Genomic DNA, 12,063 nt, shown 5'->3' with positions numbered 1-12,063 from the left:
TTCTTAAACTATTTTTACGTTCAAGGGTATCTTTGAAATAAAACTTAACGGTTTCGATCTAAAAGGAACCAATAAAAATGTTTTTGAATTATTTTAAAGTTGACATTTAAAATTCTTTCTTTTGAATTAGTTCTTTTTTTACTCCTATAAATTCTGAATTAAAATAAAAAAAGTGTAATTTAGAGAAGGTGTAAACATTTATTAAACAAAAAGATCACAAAACATTTAAATTTACTTATGTTTACAAATAAATGTTTTACTTTTTATACGGTACAGTCATATTACACTTTTTCAAATTTCAAAAAAAACTTCACTCTCTCTTCTTCTAAACCACCCTCCCTTCACAGCTTCTCTCATTTCTAATTTCTTCATCTCTCTTCTCAACGGCAACTCTCTCTCTCCTCCCCCCCTTCTCTCTCGCTCTCTTGTCTCCTTCGTCTTCCTCATCTTCCTCATCTTCACTCTTCCTATCTCTCAATTTCCATTCTCTAAAATGAAGCATGAACCCAAGAAACCCTATTTTATTCCTAGCGCCGATCCACTGCCATCTTCTATTCCTAGCGCTAACGGCGCCGGAATCAAGGGCGGCAGACCCCTCGGAAACCTACGTCGTCTTCCAAGAAAAATGCTTCACCGTCAGATCCCAACTCCATGGTTCCCGATTCCAAACCCTCGCCATCTAAGTTGAAGAGCCTGCTCCCTCTTCTAACCCACTTAAGCGGAAGCTCAGTATGGAGACCGTTCCTGAGAATTCCATCCCTGGGTAAGTCTGATTCTATTGCGAAGGTAGTTTACGTGGTGTGATTATGGGGGTTTTGGTATTTTTTTGTCTTAATTTGGGTGGTGAAATGACATTTTCCTATAATATGAAAAATTAATTTGGTCTTATACTGAATCATCTCACAGATTAGAGAAGATATAAAATCCGGCGTAGAAAAGCTTTAAATTGCCTTCTGGATGCACCACAAAATCAGCTTCATTCTTTGTGTTTTCTATTTTCTAGCTCACTCAATTCAGCCATGGAAGTATGGAGGTAAGTTAAGTTTCCTTTTGGAATTCAAGTTCTTCTGTACTTCTTGTTGGAGTTTAAGAGACATTTTTGTTGTTGTTGTTGTTCTTCTTGCATAACTGTGGTTGTGGAATTTGGGTTTTAAGTAGTGAAAGAACTTGTATGATAGTTTTCTGTGGTAAAAGGAATTGAACCCACTTGCCATATGTTCACTCAATTTGATTTTTTACTGTAATTTGAGTCAGTTATGGTCATTTTCAAGGGGTTCAATTGCATCTGGGAAGTTAGGAGAGAGTCAAAAGGGATTTTTTAAGCCAGAACTGACTTCTCTCACTTTCTTTCTCTGCACTACTAACTTCCAAAGTTTTTATGGCTGTTAGAAGTTTCATCAAGTGTTTGTGTTTGTGTTTGCTACTTGGCTATGCTTCATAATTGCTTTAGATTCACAAAAATACTATAATCTAAAGCCCTGTAATTCTATCCATTTCAGGAGTTTGAGACCTTTTTGTGTGTAGGAACTAACACAAATTGAACATTTCAAAAGGGAAAAGAAGTTGGGTTTATAGAAAATATAGTGCCATTTGGTTGAGTTATGACTAGTTTTGAAGATGGTTTTATTTTAACTATGACTGCATTCGCTAGTTTGTTTTTTGGTACTTCATTCACTGTCCATTTTCTCTCCATGGTCGAGTTTCTCTCCCCTCATTTATTTTTTATAACATTCATTAGATCACTATTTAAATCATTCAATTACAAAGGAAAGGCTACTTCAATTCATCATCAGTGAACTATTTTTTTTCCTTTAGTAATAATCACTCACATCATATTGTCATTTCTCTATGTATTGTCTATAGACCAGGGTGAATTCTAGTTCTCTTCTAAGATTAAATAATTACCAGCTAATCATTTAGGAAATATTGCAGTTAAATGGCTCTTGGGTTGTCAACTATACTATTTTTTATCTATTTTCTGTGTGCGTTTGAAATTCTTCTGATGTCCCCCATCTCCTGTGATTCTCTTCTTCAAAATCAAATAGTAGAAGTATCTGTTGGTTCATCTGTTCTGCTTGCTTTGTCCTCTGTCCAGGAGTCAAGAAAGTTTTCACCTGCAAAACAGTGAAAGTAAACCTTTGTCTATCAAAGAAACATGCTCAAGGAATTCATTGAGAACATCGAGATCAATTTCAACAAGCTTTACTACTAGTTTTGATAGGCTTACGAGTTTTGGAAACATAAGATTTGATCAAGAAGTTAGGAGTAAAGGTTTGGGATATCTTAAATGTTTGGTTGATAGAAACCCGGTATTTCTTCATTTGTGGAATGAAATACTTGTCATGTTGTGTGTGATTGCTACCTCATTGGATCCTTTGTTCTGTTACACCTTGTTGGTTGATGAAGGCAAAAGATGTTTTGAATTTGACAACAAGATGAGAATAGTAGTTGTAATTGTTCGCTCAATCATAGTCTGTCGATTTTCATTTTGGATACTCCAAATTTTATAATGCAAAACCTGATGAAGCCGATGATGGTGTTTGCACAAGAGCTTGGAGATTCTTTTTATCTTAGTTCACAGTTGATGGTGTTTCAGTTCTTCCACTCCCCCCGGTATGAAACTTCAGCCTCTGCTGGCTTAGATTCTATCAATCCCAAGTTTTTCTCCAATTTTCTAATTCCTTGTATTTCCTTGAAGGATTTGATTGTATGTAGACCCCCAAAGATCCTGGCCTTTTATTTATTTAGGGTGATGGATTTATATACGCAGTGAGGTCATTGAAAAATATTCTCATTGTTCAATATTTGCCGAGGGTCTTTCAAATCTACACATTCTTAAAGAAAATAGATGGACTTCTAACATTCTCCCAGAAAGTGCCGGGGCTCCTTGTTTTGCTCTTCTTTACTTAAAACCCCCCAAGAAAAGGATTTTTTTTTCCAATGGTTCTTCTCTTTCCAACTGAACTCACATTCCCATTTTCACCAAAATGCATTCCAATCACTTGCTTCTTGAGGAGCCCATTCGGATGGCTTCCATTTTGGAGCCTTTCAAGGCTGTAAGTCTTGCTTTTTTCGGTTTTGATTTTACTTCCATCTTTCAATTGCTGCATTTTGTTACAAGTGTACATAGATTGCATTTGTTTCTTGTATTTAAGGCCCCTTGAAGTTTTGTTGTTCGTTGCCCTCTTGTTTTCCAGAGCTTCTTTCCTATAATGACTAAGATTGTTGGTACTCTGGGTCCTGACTCTCGATCTGTACAAGTTATTTCTGCTTGTTTGACGGCTGGAATGTCGGGTATGGTTGGCTTCCTTAGCAACTCTCCTTTTGTTTCTAGTGGGTAATGCGTTTGAGTTAAAGTAGGGAACTTTTGTTTTTCTATTCTTTCTTCGGTGGCTGCTAGTTGCTCGGTTTGACTTTTCATGGAGTAGTCCGGATTACCATCAAGAGACTTTGGAAAATTTGAAGATTGCTGTTAAAAGCACCAAGAAACTTTGTTCTGTATGTTTGTTTTTAATATGTTTGAGTGTATATTTTATCATTTGAACTTTCCTACCATTTTCTTAGTAACTTGGCCTAAGAATAAGTAAGATAGTTCTTCTTTTTTCAAGTTATGCTGGATACAGCGGGTCCTGAGGTGTTGGTTGTAAATAAAGTGAGAAATCTATCTCTCTACAGGAAGATGGGTTTGTTGTTCTAGCACCCAATCAAGGACTAGAGGCATCTTCGGAGCTGCTACCTATAAATTATGGTGGACTTTCAAAGGTTGGGAAATACTATAAAACTTCATACTACTTGTGGAACATTTTAGATTAGGCCAAATCCACAGCCAAACAAGGAAAATCTGTAGCCTTGAAGTTTAGAAAAAACTTTCTATGAATTAAAGTTCTATTTTAAATTGATATTCAAAAGCCCCTGATATATTTCTAGAAGTGGCTATTTGTTCTTGTACAAGAAAATAAAACAAACAAATAAATAAATCCAAACTATTATTTAATTTAAAATCAACTAAACTAATGTTAACTGACTATACTAATTATCTAATTACTTGTCTGCATCGTGTTTGTTGCCTGATGCAATTTATTCTCAGTCAAAATTGCATTGTATGAAGACACATGAGTTTTTCATTAAAAATTGATAAGAGGTTGAGATTATAATATTCTTTAGTTTATGCAAATAAAATATTTTGCAAAGTCAAACTTTGTAAACTATAGGCGTTCTTTCCTTCACTGCATTGATTGTACAGTAATCTCCTTCATATTGCTAAACTTGAAATTTTCTTATATAGGTCGATAAGAAGGAGATACCCTTTTTCTTGGTAAGTACCTCTTTACTGGAAGTGAAACATCTATCTGGTTGGAGGTAATGGAGCATATTGGTAGCGATCATCAATTTTTTTTTTCACCGTAAGGAATCGTGGTAAATGATGTTATGCTAAGTTATGTCTGTTGGGGATTTATCAGGTTTTAGAAGTGAAAGGAGATGATGTTGGTTGTGTGGTAAAGAACTCTGCCACGTTGGTTGGTACAGTGTACACTTTGCATGCTGCTGAAGTTCACATTGATCTTCCAACACCTATTGAGAAAGACAAAGAGGTTAATTCTTCGGTTTCCTGTTTGTTATGCCTGTTAAGGCTCTCTGATTGCTTGCAATTAGCTTATACAACCTTAACATGATTGGTAGCTCATAGTATTTTTTGATGCTGACTAGTGACTTTAGATCATAGCTTCATGGAGAGTAAAAAACAAGATTGACTTCCTCTCTCTGTCACATGCTAGACATGTGGAAGATGTTTGACAAGTATTATTTCCTTGCATTGAGTCTTCACTTTAAACAAATGATCGACTATGGGTGATTTGACTATGTTGATTATTACAATAGAGGATATTGATTGCTAAATTAAATTTTTATGTAGGCTCGACAATTTCTTTCTAAGCTAGGTGACCTTAACCAAACTCAAATATTTGCAAAGATTGAAAGTGTAGAGGTAAGTCATTGTTAGCTCACTTTTTACTCATTCTTTACCATGGTTACCTTAGGATTGATTATTTCTGTTTTCTACATTGTTACAGATGTTTTTGTTTCAGAAAACTGCCATTTATAGATGTAATATGGCTGGAAAGCCTGCTGTTTTAACTCTTGTGGTAGACAGTACGACTAACAACTTGAGACCTACACGTGCAATAGCTACTGATGTTGCCAATGCTGTACTTGATGGTTGGTTATTCAATTTTAAATCTCTATTGTTTAAAGACCGAAGATTTAGGGATTTTTTAAGTCATGGTTCTTTTAAATCCCTCTCTACCTTCTAAAGCCACAGATCTTGTAATAATTGATGTTGAAGATTGGGTTGAACTTTTTAAATTTATCTATTTTATGTTCAATTGTATTATATTTAGTATAAATCAGGGTTCTTTGTTCCATTCCTGACTAGGGGTAGGATTGTATGACGTTTTTAATAACCTGTCTTATCATGAGTGTGTAGGAAGTGATGCAATTCTTCTTGGGGCTGAGACATTGCGTGGATTATATCCAGTAGAATTCGTTTCAATTGTTGGTAGAAGATGTGCTGAATCGTTGGTAGAAGATGTGCTGAGGTAATTTGTGTGTGTATGAGATAGAAACACAATTTTTAAACCTAAGCTTTATGTAGTATAAGGTATTTCCATTCCATCATTCATTACTTTTTCATTAATGAATTAATGAAGGGAAAACTTTCATTTGGAGAAAACGAACATTTAACATGAGGTCATGAGTGCACTAAAAGAACTAGAAAAGGGCCTATTAAAGGGAAGTAGAAGGAAAACCATACATGAAACAAAACACAAACCCTTGATGGGAAAGGATAAAGTTACCAGTAAAACGAAGGAATATATCTAAAAGTGGAGGCTGTTATGGCCAAAGAAAATGCTGCATGCTTTCTGTTATAACCACCATTTAGTGCTGCATTCTTTTGTTACTCTGTTCAGTCTCCTTAGGTAAGTTTCTCCCCCACAAAAAGAACTAAAAAATTTCTTTGATACTATTTAAAGTTAAAAGAGAAGGGGAAACATTCTAAAATCCTGTGCACTAAGAGGCTCGTGAGTTAGAAAAAGTTTACCCAACTGAAGGTGGAACCTTGACAGAGGCCAGAGTTTCTCCCCATCCCCTTTCATTTAATAAGAACTCTTGCATTTCTCCCTATCCGTATTTGTCACATTATTACTTTGATTCGTTTAACTTCGAAACAGAAAACTTTTGTTGATCAAATAAAAATATTACGAAGGAACTAAGGAAGTTACGAAAAGCTTCCAATCGAGGAATTCAAACATCCCAAAGATAAAAACAAATAATTACAGTAAAATCTCAACACTCCACCCAAATGATAGAATAAAACCCATAAGCTACTCAATTCTGAATTTCAAGGAGAGTAAATTCGAAGAAAGCTAACCTACCTAAGAACCATGAATTTATTTCCAAAGGAGCATTTACAATAAAGGCTATTTGCTACATTCAATCTCTTCCTTTATATGCTTGCAAGCCATGTACGTTAACCGCCACTTTTTTTTGCTTGTAAAGCCTTTTCATCTTTTTTTAGATGGATTACACTGCACTCAAAGATCGATTCAGTTAAAATTTTGTAAGAGGAAAGGAGGGAAGATACAAAATGTCATAAACATGAAAAAAACATAAGATCGATCTGTATTCTGGTTTCAAAAAGCAATCTGTGACATGAATGTTTCAAGCTGTGATAATACATAAAGTCATAACCATGCTTGTTCTTAATATAGTATTATGCTTCACTGTGCATTTGCAAGATAATACTAGGATTTAGGTTCATTTATCAACCTTCATTTTTGTTCGTTTTAAAGAGTTAGTAGATGTTTTCAACTGATAATCAATAGGTCAAACTATTAGTTTGTTTTGGTGAAGAACATACAGAAGCATATTCTGTAGAAGTAGATAATTGATACCAACAGTTACTCTCGTGTGCTTTCTAATAAGCTTTTAATAACATTACTCTTTTAGGTTATTGGAGCGTTTTGGTATTTATTCACTGCAGAGAGAAAAACAACTTGCTGGGAAGAAAGCTATGCAAATTGGCCTCTAAACTGCAATTACATAGGCAACTTGGGTGCCCATTTGAGTGCCGACACCTTTTGCTCTCCAAAAGCTGAAAATGCTTTCAATTGTTTTGATTTTGGAATATTCGAAGACGCTCTTCGTATTATGGGATTAAGAAAGATCGTGAAGTAACTGTCTCTCTGTTTTTGGTGGGGTCTGCAGAAATTGAGGTTCGTCTTCAAAAGATTCTCTACCCTCTGATACATTATTTTTTTATTTACTTTTATCAGTTTAGCTCATTGTCTATTATAAAATTGTACTTGTGCTTCTTTGGTATTCTTGTTATATGAGAGACAAGAAAGTACTTACCCTAGTAATGCATATTTTTTGAGCAAGATAAAAGACATTGTTTGACTGAGTTAAGTTATCATTTCACATTTATCCCTTGTTCTCACTTGACATCATTCTAGATCTTACAGGAGAATTCTATGACATTTTCCTTGAAGAGTAGTTTCTGTACTGCAAAAGAAAAGACAGATGAAGTTTATTGATTTATCATGGATAAAAGATTCTTGTCCAAACATGAAAGAACTTTACAAGTTAGAACATGGAAACTTGCCTAATGAATATGGATGATTGCATTTCGTAAGTACTTTTTAAGTTCTTCACATTTGGATGGACTGGGATTTTGAAAGAATAAATTACTTCAGCAATTGTCCACATATGTGACCTAGGATTTTACTTCTGACATGGCTCAATTGTAATGTGTTGCAGTTCCTTGGGAAGTCTACTTTGCAAGTCACCATTACCATTTTTGGTTTGATATTATTTGCTCTTCTTGTTGGGAATTTGTAGGTCAGTAAGCCTAGCTTCAAAATAGGCATTAGGCCCAGTTTTGCATCGACAAGTAGAATAGCACACAATAATTAGTTATTTTGATGGTTAAAAGTTTTAGTTTACATATAATCCCTTTACATTATCCGATTTGACGAGCTATTCTTTTTTTCTTGTGCAATATTTAATAGACATGTCTGCCAACCATAGCAAGATTGGAGGAAATGAGATTGAAGGGGCATATCTTACTTAATAGACATATCTTACTTCACAGTTAACGTTCTTTCAGTTCTTCCACTCCCCCAGGTATGAAACTTCAGCCTCTGCTGGCTTAAATTCTATCTATCTCAAGTTTTTCTCCAATTTTCTAATTCCTTGTATTTCCTTGTAAGATTTGATTATATGTAGACCTCCAAGATCCTGACCTTTTATTTATTTAGGGTGATGATATTATTCTGATGCAGGTGAAAAATACTCGTTTGCAGGTAGTGGTTTTAGTTCTCATTTCAAGCTTGAGAGGAAATGGATTCATATACGCAGTGAGGTCATTGAAATATATTCTCATTGTTCAATATTTGCCAAGGGTCTTTCGAATCTATTCATTCTTAAAGAAAGATAGATGGACTTTTAACATTCTCCCAGAAAGTGCCAAGGCTAAAGCTGCATTCAATCTCTTCCTTTATATGCTTCCAAGCCATGTACGTTAACCACTACTTTTGTGCTTGTTAAAGCCTTTTCATCTTTTTTTAGATGGATTACACTACACTCTAAGATTGATTCAGTTAAAATTTTGTAAGAGAAAAGGAGGCAAGATACAAAATGTCATAAACATGAAAAACATAAGATCGATATGTCTTCTGGTTTTGAAAAGCAATCAGTGACTTGCAAAATGAGTATATATAAATCAATTTTGCTACACAAATCTAGAGTGGATCCCAAGTACACATCGTGAAGGTTGTTAAAATCAAATCTATTAGGTCATATTTGATAACTGTTTAGTTTTAGTTTTAACCATAATAATTTTCATTTTTTCTAGGTAAACATTGGAATTTGACTTTTTTTTTTTGCAATTTCAGGATTGTTCTTTGAAGACGTCTTAAAAGCATGGTGTTGTTGAGTAAGAGCATGATAAGAGGCAAGTGTTTTCCTTCAACTGAAAATAAAGGAGTTTTTCGTTGTTTTACTTCAACTGATAGTATTTTAAAGCTTAACTATTTCTCATTGCATTAAATCATAAATTGTCTCTGATGCTAGGCTTGATTACATTTTAGATAGAATTTAACTGGTTGATGGTTGGAAATAGCATCAAAAGTTCTTTATCTTTCACAAATAATACCCATTTTTACTAGGATATCTTCAAATTGAATATCGAGACCACAACAAATAGAACTTTTAAAAGTGACATGTTTGAACGATCAATTTTGTTCTTGGAGTAAGGACAATGCTCGAATAAGTACAAAGATAAGACTTATGCAATAATAGTTTTGAAGATTTTCTAGGTGGGGTTTGAAAGTATTTGAGAAACCCTTGGTCATTGATCTGGATTGAATTAAGGAAAGTACGGTTGCACGATCGATCTTAAACAATGCAAAATTTCATTGCTTTATTTTAAATTGTACAGATTTTTTTTTAATAAGTTTTTAGTTTATCCTCTCTAATAAAATTTGATAGAAATCCTTGTTTTCTTTATGTAGGAATAAAGGGAAATGGAGTATAACCAAACTTAGAACCTTTGCATACAAGGGAAGATTTTCTGTTTCCTTTCTCCTTTTTACATCTTTAGAATCTTGCTAAAAATGCTTTGAGAACGAAGTAAAATTTTAAGGGGGGGGGGGGGGGTGGGATAACCTTGTACATTCCATGTCCTTTTGGGAAATATTTATTTTGCCTAAAATGTCTAAATTTTAAATATTTTCAAATTCTCTATTCTTCAAATAAATGCCATGTACACTTTCCTTTCTAGGTTAGAAAAACATGTCTACGTAACCCTTAAGCATGAAACTCGGATTTGTGATTGTGTTATTTGAATATCTTAAATATATTGCAAATACATACTTTGATGGCATAGAAATGAGTAAAATACAAACTATCCATTTTTTGAATATTGTGAATACTATACATACTTAATAATATGTGCTAAAAACATGTGCTGCTGAAAAACATAACCTAACCACAATCAGACCTGTCTACCCCTTAGAGTTCAGCCGGTTAGGTCAAATAAAATGCGTTGGGCTCCCTCAGTATCAGAACTTGTGTGGGGAACTCTTTACTTTTGGCCTAACCAAAACCAGACTTGCCTTGCCCTTAGTGTTCAGCCGGTTAGGTCAATTAGAATGCGTTGGGCTCCCTCAGTATCAGAACTTGTGTGGGGAACTCTTCCTTTTGGCCTAACCAAAACTAGCATGCCTTGCCCTTAAAGTTCAGTCGGTTAGGTCAAGTAGAATGCGTTGGGCTCCCTCAGTATCAGAACTTGTGTGGGGAACTCTTCACTTTTGGCCTAACCACAACTAGACCTGCCTTGCCCTTAGAGTTCAGCCGGTTAGGTCAAGTAGAATGCGTTGGGCTCCCTCAGTATCAGAACTTGTGTGGGGAACTCTTCACTTTTGGCCTAACCAAAACCAGACCTGCCTTGCCCTTAGAGTTCAGCCGGTTAGGTCAAGTAGAATGCGTTGGGCTCCCTCAGTATCAGAACTTGTGTGGGGAACTCTTCACTTTTGGCCTAACCATAACCGGACCTGTCTTGTCTATGAGTTCAGCCGATTAGGTCAAGTAGAATGCGTTGGGCTCCCTCAGTATCAGAACTTGTGTGGGGAACTCTTCACTTTTGGCCTAACCATAACCAGACCATCCTTGCCGTTAGAGTTCGGCCGGTTAGGTCAATTAGAATGCGTTGGGCTCCCTCAGTATCAGAACTTGTGTGGGGAACTCTTCACTTTTGGCCTAACCATAACCAGACCATCCTTGCCCTTAGAGTTCGGCCGGTTAGGTCAATTAGAATGCGTTGGGCTCCCTCAGTATCAGAACTTGTGTGGGGAACTCTTCACTTTTGGCCTAACCATAACCAGACCATCCTTGCCCTTAGAGTTCAGCCGGTTAGGTCAAGTAGAATGCGTTGGGCTCCCTCAGTATCAGAACTTGTGTGGGGAACTCTTCACTTTTGGCCTAACCACAATCAGACCATCCTTGCCCTTAGAGTTCAGCCGGTTAGGTCAAGTAGAATGCGTTGGGCTCCCTCAGTATCAGAACTTGTGTGGGGAACTCTTCACTTTTGGCCTAACCTAAACTAGACCTGCCTTGCCCTTAGAGTTCAGCCGGTTAGGTCAAGTAGAATGCGTTGGGCTCCCTCAGTATCAGAACTTGTGTGGGGAACTCTTCACTCTTGGCCTAACCACAACCAGACCTGCCTTGCCTTTAGAGTTCAGCCGGTTAGGTCAAGTAGAATGCGTTGGGCTCCCTCAGTATCAGAACTTGTGTGGGGAACTCTTCACTTTTGGCCTAACCATAACCAGACCATCCTTGCCCTTAGAGTTCAGCCGGTTAGGTCAAGTAGAATGCGTTGGGCTCCCTCAGTATCAGAACTTGTGTGGGGAACTCTTCACTCTTGGCCTAACCACAACCAGACCTGCCTTGCCTTTAGAGTTCAGCCGGTTAGGTCAAGTAGAATGCGTTGGGCTCTCTCAGTATCAGAACTTGTGTGGGGAACTCTTCACTTTTGGCATAACCAAAACCATACCTGCCTTGCCCTTAGAGTTCAGTCGGTTAGGTCGAGTGGAATGCATGCAATTCATGGGGAATGTTCTTAAAAAAATTTAAGTTTGCTTAATTTGAGATTGATATGGTAATAACTGTTGTTTTTACCAGAAAATTTTGATGAAATTGCATTTCTTGCCTTCTTTATAGGTTTTTGTTGCTTGTTTTCATGTCATTGTTGAAAATCTTGAGGTTGTTTTCATGCCATGCTTGGTTTATCACAAGAACTTGTTGAGTGTTTTTTGGTTGATTTTCAACTATTTTTCCTTTTGGATCTAAAACCCAAATGTCCATACCCAAAATGAAATCTTCTTGTATAAGAGATTCTCCACGTAATTTTCCATTTACCACACAAGTGCTTTATCTTGAAATTCAAAGGACTCAACTTGAGTTACTCTCCGCCTTACAGTCATTCAAATCTTATGACTTTCAACAATT

General features: G+C 36.1%; 2 protein-coding genes across 2 annotated transcripts; both read left to right on the top strand.

Annotated features, from left to right (window-relative positions):
- The first annotated feature begins 319 nt into the window (after nucleotides 1-319).
- LOC103498302 (pyruvate kinase 1, cytosolic-like) lies at nucleotides 320-9,011 on the top strand. Its single transcript, XM_051080628.1, has 17 exons — nucleotides 320-763; nucleotides 907-1,033; nucleotides 2,096-3,056; nucleotides 3,198-3,294; nucleotides 3,401-3,498; nucleotides 3,676-3,762; nucleotides 4,286-4,315; nucleotides 4,461-4,592; nucleotides 4,913-4,984; nucleotides 5,070-5,214; nucleotides 5,483-5,594; nucleotides 7,006-7,271; nucleotides 7,521-7,686; nucleotides 7,816-7,896; nucleotides 8,067-8,181; nucleotides 8,340-8,573; nucleotides 8,952-9,011. The coding sequence occupies exons 3-12, from the start codon at nucleotides 2,988-2,990 to the stop codon at nucleotides 7,085-7,087; spliced, it is 924 nt and encodes a 307-aa protein (XP_050936585.1). The 5' UTR covers nucleotides 320-763; nucleotides 907-1,033; nucleotides 2,096-2,987; the 3' UTR covers nucleotides 7,088-7,271; nucleotides 7,521-7,686; nucleotides 7,816-7,896; nucleotides 8,067-8,181; nucleotides 8,340-8,573; nucleotides 8,952-9,011.
- A 727-nt stretch (nucleotides 9,012-9,738) lies between these two features.
- LOC127144518 (uncharacterized) lies at nucleotides 9,739-12,020 on the top strand. The gene is made up of 2 exons (XM_051080630.1): nucleotides 9,739-10,972; nucleotides 11,195-12,020. Exons 1-2 carry the CDS (start codon nucleotides 10,650-10,652, stop codon nucleotides 11,676-11,678), a joined length of 807 nt encoding a protein of 268 aa, XP_050936587.1. The 5' UTR covers nucleotides 9,739-10,649; the 3' UTR covers nucleotides 11,679-12,020.
- Nucleotides 12,021-12,063: the final 43 nt, after the last annotated feature.

Source organism: Cucumis melo, chromosome 12 (assembly GCF_025177605.1).
Source record: "Cucumis melo cultivar AY chromosome 12, USDA_Cmelo_AY_1.0, whole genome shotgun sequence".
NCBI lineage: Eukaryota > Viridiplantae > Streptophyta > Magnoliopsida > Cucurbitales > Cucurbitaceae > Cucumis > Cucumis melo.
This window is presented reverse-complemented; position numbering and strand designations above follow the sequence as displayed.

Excerpts from the sequence above, each read along its gene's own strand:
- LOC127144518 (XM_051080630.1), top strand. The coding sequence starts at position 10,650 with ATGCGTTGGGCTCCCTCAGTATCAGAACTTGTGTGGGGAACTCTTCAC. Across the intron at positions 10,973-11,194 it reads CTTAGAGTTCAGCCGGTTAG|GTCAAGTAGAATGCGTTGGG; the intron begins GTCAAGTAGAAT and ends TCAGCCGGTTAG.
- LOC103498302 (XM_051080628.1), top strand. The coding sequence starts at position 2,988 with ATGCATTCCAATCACTTGCTTCTTGAGGAGCCCATTCGGATGGCTTCC. Across the intron at positions 5,215-5,482 it reads TGCCAATGCTGTACTTGATG|GAAGTGATGCAATTCTTCTT; the intron begins GTTGGTTATTCA and ends ATGAGTGTGTAG. Across the intron at positions 5,595-7,005 it reads TTGGTAGAAGATGTGCTGAG|GTTATTGGAGCGTTTTGGTA; the intron begins GTAATTTGTGTG and ends TTACTCTTTTAG.